The 19,791-nt window shown below is 43.5% G+C and overlaps 1 protein-coding gene across 2 annotated transcripts in view; it reads right to left on the bottom strand.

Moving 5' to 3' along the window:
* Nucleotides 1–240: 240 nt before the first annotated feature.
* Nucleotides 241–19,791, bottom strand: part of LOC306925788 (1-phosphatidylinositol 4,5-bisphosphate phosphodiesterase gamma-1-like) — a 34,711-nt gene continuing 15,160 nt past the window's right edge. Inside the window, exons 6-32 of one of the 2 annotated variants that reach the window (XM_079504862.1) lie at nucleotides 19,555–19,635; nucleotides 18,802–18,836; nucleotides 17,076–17,148; nucleotides 16,620–16,715; nucleotides 16,299–16,417; nucleotides 16,071–16,156; nucleotides 15,388–15,508; nucleotides 14,445–14,613; nucleotides 13,853–13,966; nucleotides 13,146–13,253; nucleotides 12,392–12,576; nucleotides 10,918–11,118; nucleotides 10,372–10,491; nucleotides 9,922–10,105; nucleotides 9,485–9,569; nucleotides 9,098–9,194; nucleotides 8,815–8,917; nucleotides 8,621–8,687; nucleotides 7,721–7,887; nucleotides 6,786–6,882; nucleotides 6,357–6,581; nucleotides 5,778–5,923; nucleotides 4,546–4,660; nucleotides 4,096–4,257; nucleotides 3,197–3,285; nucleotides 2,729–2,913; nucleotides 241–2,276 (exon numbers count right to left, since the gene is read on the bottom strand). In XM_079504862.1, coding sequence (XP_079360988.1) covers nucleotides 2,216–2,276; nucleotides 2,729–2,913; nucleotides 3,197–3,285; nucleotides 4,096–4,257; nucleotides 4,546–4,660; nucleotides 5,778–5,923; nucleotides 6,357–6,581; nucleotides 6,786–6,882; nucleotides 7,721–7,887; nucleotides 8,621–8,687; nucleotides 8,815–8,917; nucleotides 9,098–9,194; nucleotides 9,485–9,569; nucleotides 9,922–10,105; nucleotides 10,372–10,491; nucleotides 10,918–11,118; nucleotides 12,392–12,576; nucleotides 13,146–13,253; nucleotides 13,853–13,966; nucleotides 14,445–14,613; nucleotides 15,388–15,508; nucleotides 16,071–16,156; nucleotides 16,299–16,417; nucleotides 16,620–16,715; nucleotides 17,076–17,148; nucleotides 18,802–18,836; nucleotides 19,555–19,635 — 3,291 coding nt within the window. In that variant the 3' untranslated portion in view covers nucleotides 241–2,215. Of the gene's footprint in view, nucleotides 2,277–2,728; nucleotides 2,914–3,196; nucleotides 3,286–4,095; nucleotides 4,258–4,545; nucleotides 4,661–5,777; nucleotides 5,924–6,356; nucleotides 6,582–6,785; nucleotides 6,883–7,720; nucleotides 7,888–8,620; nucleotides 8,688–8,814; nucleotides 8,918–9,097; nucleotides 9,202–9,484; nucleotides 9,570–9,921; nucleotides 10,106–10,371; nucleotides 10,492–10,917; nucleotides 11,119–12,391; nucleotides 12,577–13,145; nucleotides 13,254–13,852; nucleotides 13,967–14,444; nucleotides 14,614–15,387; nucleotides 15,509–16,070; nucleotides 16,157–16,298; nucleotides 16,418–16,619; nucleotides 16,716–17,075; nucleotides 17,149–18,801; nucleotides 18,837–19,554; nucleotides 19,636–19,791 lie in introns of both variants that reach the window. The other variant, XM_079504861.1, reaches the window with a different exon arrangement.

Here is a 19,791-nt window from a genome sequence, read left to right as displayed (position 1 = left end):
TTCTTTTTCCACAAATGAGTCTTGAAAAATGGGGGTCGTCTTATAATCAGAGTCATCTTATATTCGGTACAATCCGGTACTTAGCATAGATACAGAGACAAACATTAGGCTCTATGCACATACGCCATTTTGGAAAGAACTTGGGCCCCTTCCCTATTTCCTTCACAGGTGTCGATGATACTACGGTAATTAAAGCTCTGTTCCTTTCTGGTAAAACAGAGTCAGGGTGCTGCTATTGGGCATGTTAGATCACTGGAAACACTCTGCTACACCAGTGGGTCGTCCTTGAGTGTGTTCCAAATGGCCCTGTATAGGTGTGTACCTTACGGGTCCATTTGGTTCCTTTTATACACTCTCAGAGTTATGGGGATCCTTGAAAGTAAAATGTTTGAGAGCCACTGTACCTACCATAAGTAGGAAGAGTTCTTTCCAAAATGGCTGCTACACGTGGGTGAGGTAGAGAAGATCACCTTTGCATAGAAGTCTTAGCCCAGTGCATTAGCTGTGTAGGGAGGAGAGGTTTGTGTCTGTGGGGACATTTAAAAGGGACTTCCAGGTTCAGATCAATGTTTCTATATATACATTTACTGTCTGTGTCTATTATGATTTGTTTAAGAAACAATAAAAAGACACACAGATCCCAATGTCCAGATAGGTGCTGGATCAAACAATGCCTTGTAGAGTTGAACAGAAAGGTCTGCACACCGAATAGCTCCTGTAGAAAGGATTTCTTTATTTTCTGCGTTATTGTTCTTTTACCATGTTCTTTCATCTATTATAACAGGATCTACACTTGCGATAAATAAAATGTTATATACAACAACAAATATTTGACAGGAAATAGATGGCGAGAGGGTAGAAGCTACAAAAGAAAGGCAAAGAAAGAGTTGGGGGGAGCAGGAGATCAGAGAACAGTCTTACCACCTCCTATTGTCAGGTGATGGACACTGATCCTGGATCAGAGTCCTGTCTTATTATCTCCTTGACTCCTTCTGTCAGGCGAGGCGACACACACTGATCATGGGTGTGTGCTATATGTGTGATGCGCAACCGGCAGGTAAGATGCTTTGCAAGTATTTCTCTGTGATAGCCCTTGTTTGGTCATGAGCCTGAGCCCCTTTTTTGTAGGTGACATCCGGGGAGCACAGCTATCTCTGTTTCCACTCCTTTCCACTCTACTCCCCTTCTAGACGTGAAGGTAGTATATTAAGAGCCCTTTATTGTTTATTTATTTTTGAGTGGTGTAAACCACTCCTACAACTGGCTTTGTTAGTCTGTCTGTCTGTGCTCAAAAAATGAGCACGGTTGCTATGGTCACCCAGTGATTTCATTACATCAGACATTACGTCAGACCACAGCTGATCAGTCTATATAAGACCTTACACCACTCAGTTCACACGGGTGTGATTTTTTTATATTAAAAATACCTTCTAGGTGTGGTTTGGTGATGATGTAGCTAAAACATAGTCCAATGCTGTTTTTGTGCTCTCCCGGGCAGAACATGAAGGCTCTATGATGGGAACCCGGCCATCCCCATGGAAGGGGGCTGTATATCTGGGTTCATCTGATCACCCAGAAAAGACTTTGGTCTTGATTATGAGGAGTAGACTTTAGTCTTCATTCTGTTCCTCAGCTTAAGAAACGAAGAAAATCCCTTTGAGTAATGAAATCTGTATTGTATATTTTGTTGGCCAGACCAAACCATTCCCTGTGGTCCTTAACATGGCCCACTATTCCAGTTCTTTGAGAGAACGCCTTGTGCGTTCAGATACTGAGCCTGGCCTATAGTATCGGCTGACTCACACTGTAGCGTACACAGCTTATACCCTACAGACAAAACGCTGTGTCCCATATTGACGTTGAAGGCACAGATATTAGCTTTTTTGCTACACGTGCCCCTCTGTTCCCTTTTTCATCCAAATACAGTATGTCTCAGTTCCATTTCATGTAACCTGAGTTTTCTGCTCCCTTATATCCTTTTTTTTTACTAAGTTTACTAAGTGAGTCCATGAGATGCTTCTATATGCTGTATTTAATGTTTTTTGTTTTTACTCTGATGCACTGCTGTGCTATAGTCTTAGCCAATATATTATTGTGTAGTGTGTAGCATGATTATTCCAGTTATTCCAAAGTTTCTCCATATGCAGTGGCTGCACAGCACTGGTGTGGTGGGAAATATCAGGCACCGTTTGGGACGGCGGTAAGCAACAAAAGCTCAGCTACGCTTAGCCGCCACCTGCTGCCTCAGTTTCTCCCTCCTCTTCTTTTCCGTGAGCCTGAAAGGAGATGATAAAGTGTTGTTGTGAGTAAAAGGTTGTTTTTACATTTTCTCTACAGTCCCCCGTCTCCCTAATGTTCCCCTCCCACTAAACAGGTGCCCCCACCAACCAGTAGAAGTTGCTCTGCAATAGCAGACCTACAAGTTCATAGCGCGCCACTCGGTGGCGCGCTATGAGCTTGTAGATCTGCTATTGCAGCGACAAGAACGGCTTTTAGTTATCATTAAATTAAGTTATGTGTATTTCAGTTATGGACAAATTTGTAATGGTTATTTATAATCTTATCTTACTGGATATTTGTTATCCAGTCCAGTATGGAACTCTTGTTCATACTCCCCTGACCATCAACAACTAACATCTGTAGTTTCTGTTTGAACAACTGGCCTATATAAAAACATAATGAAAACCCAGTCCTGTATAAAATCATGATGAAAACACAGTCCCGGTACCTGCGGTTACGAGCCTCCACCAGCTCGCTGAGCTGGTCCTGAGCGGCCCTCAGCTCCTCCAGACTCTGTTGGTAGCTGATGTCGGCGGAGCCCGACCGCTCCAGGACGGACACCTGGTTGGACAGCTCGCTGGTCCGATCCCGCAGACGCTGGATGGATGTGTACAGGTTCTCATCATCCTCCTCCTAAAATCAGACGTACTATTTATTTTTCACATGGATGTTCTATTATTATGGATGCACAAGTGAATCATGACAAGTTTCTAATCTGATTTAGGACGAGAACAAGGCACATGATGACTCCTCACTGTGCAGTGTACACATAGAAGTAGGAACCATTCACTCACTCAGCACCTTCGAGTAACTCAAAAGGTTGCTATTGGATAATGTAAATACTTCAATGTTGAAGAACCAATTCGTACACGGCATAAGATTTAACAATTCAAAGACAACTTGAATTATACAGTACCTTAGCGTTGACGATCTCAATGTGGATCAGAAGAGATGCCAACTCCAGCTCCTCACTGTAGCTGTTCTTCAGCGGGACACTCCTGTAGCCTAACAGCAGGCAATGCAGAACAGATGTTAGATTGTTTATTTGTCATTGCATATTAAAACAACAGGGGGTGTCTGGAGTGTTATGGTTCTCTCATAATGTTAGAGGTTTGTGACGAGACAGCTCGGGTTTCTCAGGTTTGCTTGTGGGAAGCCGGCAATCCATTAAGCTGCTTTGATTGAATGAAGTTAGTACTGATGTTAAACGGGTTGTAAGTTATACTGTATTTCTTAGTTAAAAAGATAACGATCATTGCTATGAAGTATTTGTTCGGTAACATCTCCATCTCTCCAGCTAAACCAGAAAATACTATTTCAGGTCAGGATACCAATTTTGTCTAATCAGTAAAGAGAATGAATACAGGATAAAGGATAAACAAATGAAATTGGAAGTTATGAAAAAATGCAGACAAATTTAGAACTGAGACAGTATAAAAATAATAAATTATTATTTTAAGAGCTGAAGAGACCCTGTTATTGAACGCACGTGCACACACACACACACACACACACACACACACACACACACACACACACACACACACACACACACACACACACACACACACACACACACACACACACACACACACACACACACACACACACACACACACACACACACACACACACACACACGAGAGCCTATTCTTACTACTAATTAAACATTTGTTTTCTATTTTATGTAATTTCTTTGACTTTCCCGTAATTTCTTGAAAATAATTTTATATTGTTCTAAAAGAAAATATATTTTCTTTTTTGCTCACTATTACCCACAGAAACTGTCCCCCCTCCACGCACACGCACACACACCTGTCCGGAGGGAGCGCACAGGGTAGGTAGCCTGGGCCAGGAAGTTTGGGTCACTGAACATGTCCTCCTCGTAGACGGTGAAACGCAGGAAGGTGAAGGCCGGGTTGTGGATGTCAAACACAAACTGTTTCTGCACCCACACAGGGTTCAGCCCGTTGTCCGCTGTATGGGGGAAAGAACGTGACAATGATTCTACAGGCTTTGGCATTCATTCAGCATGCAAGCGGATTCAAAGTCACTGTTTCTCAAATGTTGACATACAAGATACGTGTACCCATATGTATACTTTGGGCTACTCCTCCTATAGGTACACAGTTTTAAACGTTTATATTTTTTGGGATATTGGTTGTGAACAATTTATCCTATACTGACACTGACATACACTTATGTTTTTTTTATTGGGAAATGAAAAAAACGGAAAACAAAACAAAGAAAGTCACGGTGTCTCACCTACAACATCGGTCTTACTCTTGCTGCAGTCATATTCAGCACCACCTATCTCCACATCCACAAAAGGACAGACGATGCTGCGGCCGTTCTTCGGCAGATGGCGGGCTCCCAGCACCTGACACACACACACAGCACAATATGGTCAAATACATAACAATACAGTATCAGAATCATCAGCCTTATTGTCACATCAGTTTTACAGGTAAGAAAGTGGGTGAATTTTTTTTTTGTGCATAGTTCCCATTGTGTAATTTTTTTCCCAAGAAAAACAAAGAAAGGGAAGAAGAGTTGGGGGAGGGGGGGGGGGGGGGGGGAGTCCGGAGATCAAGGCGGGAAAAAGGGGAGGGTGGGGGGGGGGGGAGCTGTCAGGAGATCAAGGCGGGAAAAAGGAAGAAAGCCTGAGTGCTTTTTCCAAAAAAAAGTACAGGTAAAGAGTTTTCTTTTGTGTGGATCTTTACAAGCTTTTGCCACAAACGGTACAACCAAAAGGTCTCTTAGCTTATTTACAAGCTTTGCTATACAAACTATACAACCAAAGGGTTTCTTACTCTTAGCTATGTGTAAAACATATTTACACATACAGTAGTACCTAAGTACTGTACCCAGCGACGGCTCCAGAACATTGTGACTGGGGGTGCTATGGGGGGGCTGGCTATTTAGAGAGGGGGCTAATGAATCTTGGTTTACATAGAAGTCAGTCAATTGGGCTTGTTTTGAGGGGGGGCTTAGGGGGGCTAAGCCTCCACCAGAGGGGGCTAAAGCCCCCCCCTTGCCCCCCCCCCTGGAGCCGTCCCTGACTGTACCTACAGTATAGCACTGACGAAGGTCCTATAATCAAAATATTTTTGCACGTTTCACTTCAAAAGGAGTCTTCCTAAAAAGTTTATGTAGAGAGCAAATCTTTTTCTGCCAGTTTTCATATATGTTTTTGAGACCACCACACCTGTAGAAAGACACAACAGTTTACCCTGAACTTTGATACTGCAAATAATTGCCAAGATTGTATTGATAAGGTTGATATAAAAACAACAATAATACTGTTCATGTTCATTAAAATAAACATGCTTTGAAAACACACGTGGCCTTAACACGGCCGTGTTCGGTGGTCAGATGGGTGGGCCTTCGACACATTTTGAGATCGCCAAGTGGGCCCTGATCAAGAAAAGGCTGGGATCCACTGAACTAAGAGATGGAGAGAAGAACACAGAGGCGTCCTGACTGGTGGATCTGACCTGTAGCTGGATGGTGATTGGCTCCACACGCAGGGAGTCCTTGTCGAACGGGTCGAAGGACTCGTCCCTCATGATGTCTGGTTGTGGCACGTAGCCACTACCTCCACCTAGCATGAACAACGCCTGGTTCAGCTGCATGGGCTTATCTATAAACACACACACACACACACACACACACACACTTGTATTACTGTACTTGTGACATCAACATCTTACGACAGCATCTAGATTGGCTATTTCCACAATTAAATAAAAATCACACGCATATGAATTGAGCGGTGCCTTTTATCATGATGGTGATGATATATAGATCCACTAAATCTCCCATGACGGTAAGCACAGTAACTGTGCCGCTAACGACTAATAGACACACAAACACACAAAGTCACATGTCAGAGCAGTTAGAAAAATGTAAATTATTATTAAATTATGTCATTTCTGTTATTCTTTATATCTGGCCTGCTTCATTTGTGTTTTAGAAAGCTAAAAAGCAAACAGAAATATATATATTTTAATATATTCTACTGTTCAATGCCAGAACACAATGAAATGGTTCATCACGACAGCCCTAGCACTGACCCGGGGTCTGGAAGTTGAGTGCGACCAGCTGGGATCCGCAGAGCCACATGGGGAGCGGGTCGTAGTTGGAAGAGTCCAGCCTCTGTCCTCGGGGGTAGACCCTGGACAGCTGGCGTCTGTTGTACTGCAGGAAGCGCTTCCCTCGGGCCCGCGTCGCAAACTTCTCCGCCTTGGTCTCCGGGAACGAGGACATGTCCCTGTAACAGGCCCTCTCTGTCCCTATCTCTGGGAGGACAGCAGGGTGACAGAGACCACATCACATTATGAGAAAGCACCGACTGCTACACCACGAGTCACGCTTCAAACCATCCTGGAACATTAGCGCGCAAAAACAGTAGCCACAGTTGCATCAATGAAAAATAAAAAACAGTTTAAAATCCCTGCCATTGATGTCAATGACAGAGAGAGAGAGAGACAGAGCATCCTTACTGTCCTCGTTGAAGGGGACAGGTCTGCAGTAGACCACCAGCTCAGACAACTCCACCGCTATCTTCTTCCTTCTCTCCATCTGCTTCTCCTCCTGCATCTGTTACCATGGAGACCAGTAAGGGCATACACATTACACACACATCTGTTACCATGGAGACCATGCCTGCTCAGTAAGGGCATGCACACACAAAGGGTGTGATTCTTTCTAATCGCCGGTCTTTTTTTCAGTCCAACCCGAGAGGAACCGCCCGCTTATAGAGCTGAGCTTTGGAGGAGGAGCTGAGCGCTTCCAAAAGTAAGGCCAAAGTTTGACTTTTGAAATAAGCGCTAATGGTGATAAATAAATAAGCACTTTTCTAATCTTAAGATTAAGTGTGTCAGTGGTGGAAAATAGGGCTTTAAGCAACTAGTAGACTAGTAAATCCACTAGTCGACCTTGTTGGTACTAGTTGACTAGTTGATACGTTTTTGTAGGTTTCATGATCAGCTAGATTATAGTTATTGTCACCAATGTACACAGTTTTTATTAAAAAAAAAAAAAAAAAAAAAATAATAGGCCTAGTCTAGTCTAGGCAACTAGTAAAAATCACTAGAAGTGAAAGCCCTAGTGGAAAGTAACTAAGTACATTTACTAAAGTGATGTACTTACTGTAAGTACAATTGTGACTTTACTTTACTGAGAAGTATGTCTACTCAACTACATCTCAAAGATAAATATTGTACTTTTTACTACAATTATTTGAAAACCTGAGTTAGTAGTTATTTTGTAGCTTTTGATTATTACCACTATTATTATTACTCAAGTAAATTTTGAATTCAAGACTTTAAGTAAGTATTTCAAACATTGCAGTATTGATACTTAAGTAAAACATGTGAGTACTTTTTTCCACCACTGGGTGTGAGCGAGGTGAAGTGAGGTGCGGTGAAGTGCTCACCCGTGCGTCTGCGCTCTGAGCAGCCTCTCTGATCTTGGCCACCCAGCCGGTGAGCTCCTCCAGGGTGTCAGCTGCCACATCCAGAGACTGAACCGGGTGAGAAGACAGATTCTGGGAGTGCACGGTGAATACGTGGGGCTTGGAACTCTTCCCATCCTTCAATACCACTGGGAGATGGAGATGGAGGAATGGAAAGACATGGAGATATGACACAAACACACTTTAGAAATGCAAGGCATGAGTCTTGCTCAGTGGCATGATGACAGGCGATGTCATTAGGCTGGCCCCTAGACCTATTTTTGCTCTTCCTGGACCTACTGTGGATTATACCAGGGACTAGTTGACTTGGACTTTAGCTCTTCCTTGAACCACCCATGGATACCAATTATACCAATGTCAGCCCTCTATGTGGCTTACACGGACTGACTCCTTGCACCTTAATACATGTCCTAGCACTTTGAATAATGTCCTTAGTATATATAATGCACACTGCACAGTACACAGTGGAGTCATATTATGATGTATGACTCCACATTTAATCAAGGTTACATCACAGCCTGATTGACTTTCATTAAAAAACATATATTATTTAGACAATTATACAACTTTCTGTGGCCTACTGGCAGTGTGCACACAAAGGGCGCATTCGGAAATACCGCACCGGAGCGCACTCGCCTATTAGTTTGCATTGCACAGTGCGCTCAGTGCGCTATTTCCGAACGCACACAAAGTTTGGTGCTGATCAGTCCAGCGGTTTGTGAGATTAGCTCATGACGGGCAGACAAACAAACACAGAGACCCTCTCATAGACGGTTATAGGCTCTTGTAGAGACACACCGTAAAGAAATGCCTCCACTTTCCACAGAAGGTGAAGAAGATGGAGTTGTTTTCCACACTCACCTACATGACATGAGGGCACGTCAATGAAGCCTTTGAGGAAGGTTCCCAGCGGGCTGTTCTCTGTGGCCTGAACCCAAACACAAGGAGGAACATGAATGACAGAGCTGTGACTGTGTGTGTGTGTGTGTGTGTGTGTGTGTGTGTGTGTGTGTGTGTGTGTGTGTGTGTGTGTGTGTGTGTGTGTGATCACATACCACCACTTCATTTTCCGGCTCTCGGGTGGGAGAGCAGGGCACCTCTTCCACATAGTTGGCCGGGAACCACAGCTGCTTCTTGCCTCCGTAATCACCTCGCCACCTAAGGACGAGGACAACATAGATATGATTGATAATGAACGACAAATGAGACAGGTGGACTGTAGTTCTTGTTCCACTGTTGTATGGAATCGTTGTGTATCAATGATTTTCATAGCTATTATTCTTGCGATTACTTTTTCGATTCACTGGACAGTCTTGAAGCGAACACCCACACACTCACCAGCCACCCTCCTGTTTCTCTACGTTGAGGATGAGGGCCTGCTTGGGGAAACACAGCTCGTCTTCCCTCTGAGCGCGGTAGTCATACAGTGCCTTGACTGTGCACTGCAACACACAGGAGTGACAAGCGTGACTTCTGTCATTCTCTCTTAACATTATGGCAGTATTTAAATCAGTGGTGCATAGGCACAGTGGGGTGTCGTTAGACATGTTCAGGTGCACCTTGAGATTTTGCGACATATAGGACTACACAAAAAGTTTATATATTTTTTTATTGTAGTTATTTGTACTTTTGTGCACACTCATTTCCCAGTATAGAGGAAAACTCTATACCCACTAAAGCATAAACCGTCGTCCGAACAACAGATCTGGAGGGTTTAAGTTAAACTTACCCTGTAGGCTGTGGGCATCTTATTGGCCTCAACGTAGAAGTGAGGAGTGCGAACTTCATATAGAGCCCCGTAATCAAGCTCCTGTAAAATAAAGGACAAATACGTTTCAACCTGTTGTGGGAATTCTGGAACTACCTGTTTTGTTCCCCCAGATAGATTATTATGGCATGTCATGGTATGTTTTATGTATATCTTGTGATGTCTGTTGTTTTCTTGGATCTGCTCTGGTAAAACCGGGGACCACCAGGGATAGAAATGGACCATTATGGGTCTGTTACACAGAGAGTGTACAAATGAGAGGATTCTACTGTGTAGATTGGGGCCCCAGAGAGGCAAAAATACTGTATCAAATGGGGGTCCATGGCCTTATCATGCATATCAAACTGGCGGAACTTGAAATGAAAAAGGGTTGAGAAACATTGGTGTGACTGACGGTGGTGCCCATGCGGTCCAGGGTGTCCTCGTTGATGGGGTAGCGGAGCCTCATCTTGCGGTACAGAGGGTGTTTCTCATAGTAGCTGACCAGGTCCACCAGGCTCTCAAACTCCGCCGAGCTGCCCAGCATGAACAGACGACCCTCCTGCTGGATACGACAGTGCTTGATCTTACCCTCCGCCCTACGGATGCATAGAGGGAGGGAGAGAAGTCCACACCGCCATAAATACAATGTGGGTCTGCAGTATGAATAGACTAGACTCTAGTCTATTCATACTGCAGACAGATTTGATACTAGTCGCTAGAGTATCCAATCTGCAAAAACAAAAAAAGAATATACCAAACAAGCTAAATTGATCTACTATCTTTTGTTTTGTTTTAAAAGTTATTTGTTGTGTTTTAGATTTCACTTTATTTGCGTGTGTGTGTGTGTGTGTGTGTGCTCCACCTGAAGGAGATGGCAAAGGAGTTGAGCTCGGAGCGCTTTCGCACCAAGAAGGCTCCATCCCTGGGCACTCGCATCAGCATGTGTTCAGCCTGAACGCGGGACAGACTGGAATGGAACCATCTAGAATACAGGGAAAGACTAGTTAACCTCCATGTTGTCTCATTCAGTCATTCATTGACTCAGTTCCCTCACACTTTCACGCAAAGACAACTCGGGAAAGATTAGAATTTTGGGATATTCCTAAACCACCAATTACTGATGTTTATATATTATATTACAGTAGGTCAAAAATACAAAATCTTGTTAATTTAAAAAAGAAAATCGACTGGAGAACTACTGGATCTAATTTAAAAAAACACAAATGACTCTTTGGCAGATTATTTATTTTTGACTAATTCTGCTATATTTGAACATTTGGGAAGTTTTACCCAAAACCGGTGTATCGATCAGGCTCTAACTCATACACACATGGCAATAAAGCAACTTCACACACATTTCTTTCCTATGCTATCGCTCTCCCAACACACACTCTTCTTCACGTCTCACTCTCTGCTCTCGTGTGCGTTGGGCTGCGGCACAGGGCTGCCCAGCCTCATCTCAAACTCGTTGCAGCGGAGTGGTGTGTCCCTGTAGTGGCAGATGAGGCGGTACAGGCTGTCGAACACCAGGTTGTCCGTCAGGTAGAAGCGCGTAAAGCCCGACTCCTGGCGGGAATGGATCCGGCAGTGCTGGACGCGTCCGGAACGCCTGGAAAGTTTTGTTGTTTACAGGAGGTTGGAATTAATTGGAATTGGAATTAATTGTGTTTTTGTATTATATATTTTTGTACCGTGTGTTTGTCATGTATGTAAAATCATTGCTGTAAATGTTCTTTGTTTGTATACAGGGCACCATTGAAAAAGAGACCTTGGTCTCAATTGGATTCCCCTGAAATAAAGGTTTCAATCAAAAACAGGCGGCGGGGGGGTGGAGTTCATACATGTTGGTACCTCTGCTCTATACCTTGAGTATTTCTCTAGTCTCCTCATTATTCATCCCTACTTTCCTCCTATTATTAAAAGCCAGGAAGTTGTTTCTTGCCACTCAGTGAGCATTCCCGCAAAACTTACGCATAACATACAATGATGTCATGTGCATATCCTCTATTAGCCTGGCTAAAGCCAGACGTGAATCAGCCATTGGCAAAAAAGAATTGCCACACGACAGTGTGATTTGAGTCTGGCTTATTAGCCAGGCTAATCCTCTATAGCAGTGGTTCCCAAACTTTTTAGCCCGTGACCCAAAAGAGAAATTAGATTTTTGCCCGGGACCCAACCCAAATAGCAGATCTACAAGGTCACAATGTTGCGCTTTGCGCCGCATAGAGAGCTTGTAGATCGTCTATTTTCACTACATTTGTTGATTTTTCTTTGATTTCTACAGGAAATTACTGAAAGAAATCATTGAATTTTGTTTTTAATTAATGAAAATGATTGCTTTTTTTAAAATGTTTTGAAATAATACTAATTAAAAACAATATGTAGGAAACAAATGTGTCCGCGACCCACACATGGGTTCCTACCTTAGAGTATATATGAATAGAGACGGCACCCGGATGAAACCCTGAGGCGAAATGGACATAGTGGCCGAATTTGATATTGCAGCGTGGGCCCAAACACATGAACGCGCTGGTCCATTGACTATCATTGTGCGCGTTCACGATGACACGTGAACGCTGAATGCCTGCAATGATAGTCAGCGGCAGCACGTTCATGTGTTTGGGCCCAATCCATCCCAGAATGCACTCTGTTCCTACCCAGAATGCACAGTGAAATCGCCTCATGCGCTTTTGAGCAACTTAATGCAAGTGGATGGGAGGAGAACTCGGGTGCCGTCTCTATTCATATATACTCTAAGGTTCCGACCCAGTGTTTGGGAACCACTGCTCTATAGGACCGGAATTGCCATTTACTGGTGAAAGGCATCAAAGCAGCTACTGTACATGTAGCTACTGTACATGTAGCTACAAAGCATGACGCACCAGAACGATAGGGTGTAGTCTCCCACAAAGGTCTCGCTCTCTCGGACCAGGAAGGTGCCGTCTTTGGCCCCCCCCTCACAGTACTCCTGCAGCAGTTTCTCAGCCACCTGGCGGCCATCACGGCCGCCTCCCAGCTTCCCGTGGAACCAGCGCTCTGCACAGTGCTGCTCATTGTTGTTACACTCCTGGTGGCAAAGAGAACCCGAGGCAAGTTCGAGTTATAATTTGGGCCACAGGTTTGAGAAAAGTCCACTTGCTTAAAAAGAAGACACAAAGAAAATGGATGTGGAGATGCAAGACAATACAAATAAATCAAGTGTGATAAAAGCTTTTTAGAATTTTGCCAAGTTTAGTTGTTATGCCAGTTCCCAGGTTTTCCCTCAAGTACAGTCCCTTAACACTTCTAAACCCTCATGTGGGACGGTGTGTAGACATCCACGTGTCTCTTCTGCTTCTATTCACCTGACAGATAGAGTTTCACCTAGAGGACATCTAGCTCTAGGGATGGGCACCCCGACCAACCTGAAGAAGTCGCTAGTGCAGCGACAGAGATCGGCCTCCCAACCCACTTTTTTCCACCCATAAACACAGCCAATTATGTCCATTGGAAGGCCTGGAAACAATATGTGGCACATGTGGAGACTTTCACGATAGTTTAATAGTTTCATAATAGTCCTCTCAACATTAACATCGTCATCAGCATTATCATCAATGCTATCTTCATCATCAAAATTGTCATCATCATCATCTCTACCTCTTTTCCTTCATCCTCCTCCTCTTCCTCGGTTGTCTGGTAGTGAGATGTTTCCTCTGAGTAGTAAATCTTGTTACGGGTCAATACAAAGTAGTGAGGAGTCCATGTCTGAAACACACACGCCCACAATAACATCACCTTCAACGCTGTAAAATGCTCTGACATTGAGCCTCTTCCACCCTCTAGTGTTTACACAGAGAAAAGCAACGAGCGTTCAAAACACAGAGAAGCTATGGTTGCCAGGTTGCCAGCTTAGAGCTCAAAGTTTCACAGCATCTACCGCAGACACAGCGGTGTTGAGATTACCTTTGTAAAATACATTAGATGATTTGGAAATAGATTCATTGCTAGATTATTTATTTGGATATTACTTGTCTTGTTTGCTTGCAAAGTTATACTTTATTGCTAACCTCAATCAATACGATTTTATAAAGTTATACTGTATTGCTATCCTGGGATAAAATAAAATGATTCCCTTAGTTTAAAATTGGTTTAAATTGGTTTCTTTAGTTTTTGGTATAATAATCGTTTGGTATGTGGCAAGACTAGCGACTAGCGAAAAAAATTGATTCACATTAGGTGGGGAACAAAATAAATGCGACGCCAAGTGGAACCTACCACCGGAACCACTGTTTCTTTTTTCCCACCCCTTTTCTTCAAGACCGGATCGGACACACACACACACACACACACGCTCACACGCTCACATGATCGATAGGGTCTTCGAGGTACAGGATGCCGTTCTTCTGCGAGTTGCTGATGTCATTGTCAGAGTCCGAGGCCACCTCTTCATACAGCGTCCCCTCCACCAGCTTCTTGTGCTGTGTGACACATTGACATTGTTGAGCTTTAGAAAAGGCTACGTCATTTAACCACTTAAACCCCGTATGGTTGAGCGGACTCAATTGTGGGGAAAGCTTTCGTAGAAAACAGTCGATTGACAAGCTCACGTGTTGTCGATGCATTTTCTTGTGGTTAAGCTATATGCGTAGGGCGCAGGCACACACGCACGCACCCATGCATGCACCTGCAAACACACACAGTCTTCTACTTCTATGCTGCTAAGTGTTGATGGTAAAAAAACTATTCTACTTGGTCTGTGTCTCATATGACGGCTGTGGACAACCACTTACCAGTGACATCATCAAAAAAAAAGCCTGCCTAAGGCAGGCTTTTTTTTTCAAACAATATTTACATTTTTTTATTTAGATCACACACACACATTTAGATGTGCACACACACACACATATGTGTGTGTGTGTGTGTGCATGCGTGTGTGAGTGTCTGAGTGAGTCTGACCTTGATGAGGATCTTCCTGCGCAGCTGGTAGGGTGAGGGCAGCTCCTCTGCGTTGGTGTCCACTGGCTTGGTCAGCAGCAGCTCCCCAAACACCTTCTTGAAGTGAGTAGCCATGTTCCTCTGTTGTACCACGCTACAGTGGTCCTCTATGGACAGGACCACAGGGTACCTGCACACAAGGGTTTGATTTTTCTTTTTGAAAATGTTTGAATTACGAAAAAGTTGGAGAACTACTGATTGAGAAGGCATTTGTAGAATCAGCCTCAGGTGTTAATGGTAACTAAGTACGTTTACTTAAGTACTGTACTTAAGTACAATTTTGAGGTATTTGCACTTTACTTTGGTAATATCCAATATCCAATACTTTTACGTCGACTCCACTACGTCAAGAGTATCATACTTTTACTCCACTACATTTATTTGAAAACCTTAGTTACTAGTTACTTTGATACTAAAAACATGCAGTAATCCTGGTCTCTAAACCGCCTCCCCCTGGCCAGCCAGGGCGCCTGATGGAGGGGAAAGGAACTGGTTGGAATAACGTGTTCCATCCACGCGCTACATCCAACCAGGGGAGCAACTTGGATGTTGGATGTTGAAGTTTTCTAACCCATAGAATAAGCTATCATCTCAAACTGGAGTATGAATAGGCCGTAACACTAACCAATGCCTTACTCCAACAGTATAGTACAGGAAATCTATGGAAAATACAGGGTCAACCTCAATCTAATTGCAAAAAAAACAAACTCAGCTGATTTTGCATCTTCAATATCCTGAATAACAGAAAAAAGGTTGCCTGGAATTGTCTGAGGGGAAAGTGTTGAAAATGGCCTGTACAGTATGGCCACCATTGACATCCTATTATAAGGCAATATTTTCTAAATTTCCTTGTGCTTTAAGTAGCATGTGACATATCAAACTAGGGGGTTCCTAAGCTACTCACTCAGATGTGATGAAAGCATGTTCTTTGATCGTATGCAGGACGTCAAGGAATTTGATCTTGGAGGTCAAGGTGTGGCCGTGGTAGATGATTGGGAGGTCGTCGGGCCCGTCCCAGCAGTCCACTAAAAACCAGGGGACAGGCGCCACAAATCATTATTCCTCCAAGCTAAGACTCTTCTTTCTTTTATCTTTAATTTAATTTATTTGAGATGCTTGCCTTTCAAACAAGAGGGGGCATCCGCAGTTCCGCACATCTATAATTTACACTTTTTATGCGTTTGTAGCAAAGCTTTTAAATAAGATAAGAGGCCTTTTGGTTGTACCGTTTGTTGCAAAAGCTTGTAAATAAAGTAAGAGGCCTTTTGGTTGTACCGTTTGTGGCAAACACTCTTTCTTCTCCTGCCTTGATCTCCTTAACCCCCCCCCCCCCCCCCCCCCCTCTCTCTTTTCTTCCCTTTCTTTGTTTTTCCTAGAAACATGACAAGATGGGAACTATGCACAAAAACAAATTACCCACTTTTTTACCTGTAAAACTGTGATGTGACAATAAAGCTCATTCTGATTCTGAATGTCTCTCACCTTTCCAATCTGTCTGTTTAAAGAAACAAACAATAGCAAGGGGAGCGGACTGCCCAGCCCACTCTAGTTTTTAAAGAAGAAAAAAAACGTTTGGGAGGCTCTCACGTTCAATGCAGCGGCAGCCCATCCTCAGACAGCGAGCGTAGGCCTCAAGAGATGACTCGCTGGAGAACTGGTCGCCTGTCAGATACCTATAGGAGAGACAGAAAGCATACAGGTGGTGCAAATGTTCACAGACCTTTCCATGTCAAGGTCTCCCAGTGTCAGACAGTAGCTAAAAAGGCAGAGGGAGAAACAAACAGAGAGAGGAGAGAGATGGGGAGGGAGACTTACGTGTTGTGCGAGGAGGAGATCCAGTATTGGGACAGGGGTTTCCTCATGTCGTCGGGGACAGCGGCAGAAGGCCGAGGCTCACACACAGCGTTCTCCTTGGAGAACAGGAAGGTCAGGAACTGGGAGGACATTTTGAAAGATTACCTTGCATGTTCATAGCAGGACTGCATCGATTACCTTTTTGATTCATCGAGATTTATACATCCATCCATTTTTTATAATCAGTTAAATCGATCAATTTGATTAACTGTTGCACCCCTAGTTCCTGGGTAATGTGTGCATGTGTGTGTGTGTGTGTGTGCGCGCGACCGCACGTTTCACCTCATCAAGTTGTAGTGTGGGCTCCATCTGGGCTCCACCCCTCAGGTATCCCATGAGGAAGTCCCTGACGCGACCCAAGTCGGATGCCCATGACTCCTGTGAGAGACAGCGTTATAATGCCTACCACCTCATTACAGCGTTATAAATGCCTACCACCTGCTGGAAAGTACTACTTCAATACTTTTACTCTACTACAATTATATGAATTTTGATTATACAAAACAGTAACCACTTCAGCCCTAGATACATTTCGGCCATTTGAAAATAGCCGATCAGCAATTTTCTAAATATCTTTTATACATTTTGAACTGTGAAATAGGGACCTTCTTCACAATGACTATACTTTTACGATCTACATTGCAGTATTGATACTTTTTCTTAAGTAACACATGTGAGTACTTCTTCCATCACTGGTTATGGGAGTTGAGGAGAGGCAACGTTTTCCTTTGACTGTACCTTCTGGTCCATCTGTAGGAACTTCTGGAAGTCGTAGAGAGAGATCTGACAAAGCTCTGGCCTGTCCACATTCCTGCAAACACAATGATTTAGAGCACAGTGGCGTCAGAGAGAAAGAGAGAGAGAGAGAGAGTGAAAGATGGAGAGAGCGAGAGTTCCAAGCTGCCAGATGGCAGAAGAGTGAAAGGTGGAGTGGTAGAGCCAGAGAGAAGTGCAGCTGGAATGTGAGAAAAAGATATGCGATAAATTAAAAGGGGGGAAAAAAACATTGTTGTTGTTTATCTCAAATTATACCTTATATTTAATATTGTATCAATTCAATATAATAATGTATATTATGTAGCAGAGGTTCAATCACAACCCATGTTTTTGTCCTGTACTACAGAGAAGTATAGGCTACACTTTGCACACTGGGATGGTGTGTCAGTTAACTGGCATGGTGTGTCGGTTAACTGGCATGGTGTGTCGGTTAACTGGCATGGTGTGTCGGTTAACTGGCATGGTGTGTCGGTTAACTGGCATGGTGTGTCGGTTAACTGGCATGGTGTGTCAGTTAACTGGCATGGTGTGTCAGTTAACTGGCATGGTGTGTCAGTTAACTGGCATGGTGTGTCAGTTAACTGGCATGGTGTGTCAGTTAACCCATTCTGGGCGGGAACCCCTTTTGGTGTTTTAACTAAGCATAGAGCACCGAAGTCCTGACGTCACTGCCCTCTACTATCAGTAGAGGGCGCCAGTCCCATGGTTCGTGTATTTTTTTAATAAGCATTATAATCTCCATAGGGGGATTTTAGATCGCCTCATATAAGAACTGTGTTTGAAAAATAAACCGATCACCCCGGCCTTTTCACTCATATGGATATGAAGCATCGACTGAAGGTGGAAATGTACAAATATACCCAAATAGTAACAAAATAAGCGTTAGAAACGAGCCAAACAACCCAGAGACTACATTTCCGGGTAGGCTGCTTCTGCCCGCAGCCCGTCGCACAACAGAAACTGAACGTTAATTACGTTTATTTTAATTTTAATTTTATTGATATATAATGTATCGTGGTTAGTACGAATCGAGTCACCACCAGCTGAGCTTACGTCAACGAGGAATCTCAGGAACGCAATATGTTGACAGCTGGGCGTGACGTATATGCTCAGCGACATTGCATTCATATGTAGTTTCAAGGCTTTTGCGGTCACATTAATTCCATTTTCTCTAGAAACTGGCTGTATCAAATATGAATGGACATCATTAACGACGCACAGCCACTCCCCTGACAGAAACGCCGGGGTGGTCGGTTTATTTTTCAAACACAGTTCTTATATGAAGCGATATAAAATCGCCCTATGGAGATTTCAATACAAATAAAAAAATACACGAACCTGTGTGTTGGTGCCCTCTACTGAAAGTGACGTCAGACTTCGGTGCTCTATTATGTTATACATTAGCTATTTTTTTTAAATCGTGAAAATGTGGCACAAATCTTTGAATATAATATTCTTTCAGAAGACTTTTTTTTTATTTCGACGTCAGGTCCGAATGGGTTAACTGGCATGGTGTGTCAGTTAACTGGCATGGTGTGTCAGTTAACTGGCATGGTGTGTCAGTTAACTGGCATGGTGTGTCAGTTAACTGGCATGGTGTGTCAGTTAAGTCGAAGGAGAAAGTTGACGCACAGGAGGACAAAAACAAGGGAGAGTGAAAGGAGCAGCAGCTGGAGGAGAAACTCACCTGAGGGGGAAGGAGAGTTCCAGTTGCTCGATAATCTGAAGGAGCAGACGGGAGGAGTCAGGGGCCAACAGGAGAGAGCAGACGGGAGGAGTCAGGTGCCAACAGGAGAGAGGGAACAGGGAGCAATGGTAACATAAACGTACTTAAAGGGGCATTCCACTCATTTTCAACATTTTACTATGTCATTAATGTACCTTAGAGCTGTTGTGTGGAAATAATAAAAAAGTTCCCCCATTCTGTGTTTCCTAGAACTAGAGGTCTGAAAAAAATCATTAACATGGTGAAACACATCTTGATGATGTCATCAAGATGTGTTTCACCATGTTAACAGCTCTAAGGTATATTAATGACATAGTAAAATGTTGAAAATGGGTGGTTTCCCCTTTAAGGAGTGGGTGAGCGTGTTTGTGTGCACAAGCGTGCATGCGTGTGCGTGAGGGGTGGGTGGGGGTGAGGGGTTGGAGTGGTTACCATGGGTATCTGGGCCTTCCGCTCGGCTGCTACTCGACTTTGGAATGACCTCCCTGACCACCTGAGAGCACCTCAATCTGTTGATGCTTTTTATATATATTTTTAGCTACACTTGTTTTCCTCCTATGCGTTTTTTGGGGGTTTTGTGATATTTTATTATGCAAATGCTTTACCCTGTTTGCAGCACTTTGATCTTCGTTTTAATGTAAAGTGCATTATACATATTTTTGTAGTACTATTATTAGTGTGCACCTGTGTGTGTAAACACAAATTCGTACTCACACTCCTTTGTGCGTCAAACATCAGTGTTCTGTAAAGCTGTGCAAAGTTGGGGTAGGACAGATCACTCCTGGCCTCCACTTCCTGCACAGACAGGAAGTACAAGTGTTAACAAGTGTTAACTTGCTGTTATACGGTAACTCAACAATAAACACTTGGACAATGGAACTTTTATTTTATAAAGAAAATGCCATCAACTACTAACACTTGTCACCTACAAAGGAATCTCTATAACTGAAC

The sequence above is a fragment of the Electrona antarctica genome (assembly GCF_951216825.1).
Source record: "Electrona antarctica genome assembly, chromosome: 7".
Taxonomy (NCBI): domain Eukaryota; kingdom Metazoa; phylum Chordata; class Actinopteri; order Myctophiformes; family Myctophidae; genus Electrona; species Electrona antarctica.
This window is presented reverse-complemented; position numbering and strand designations above follow the sequence as displayed.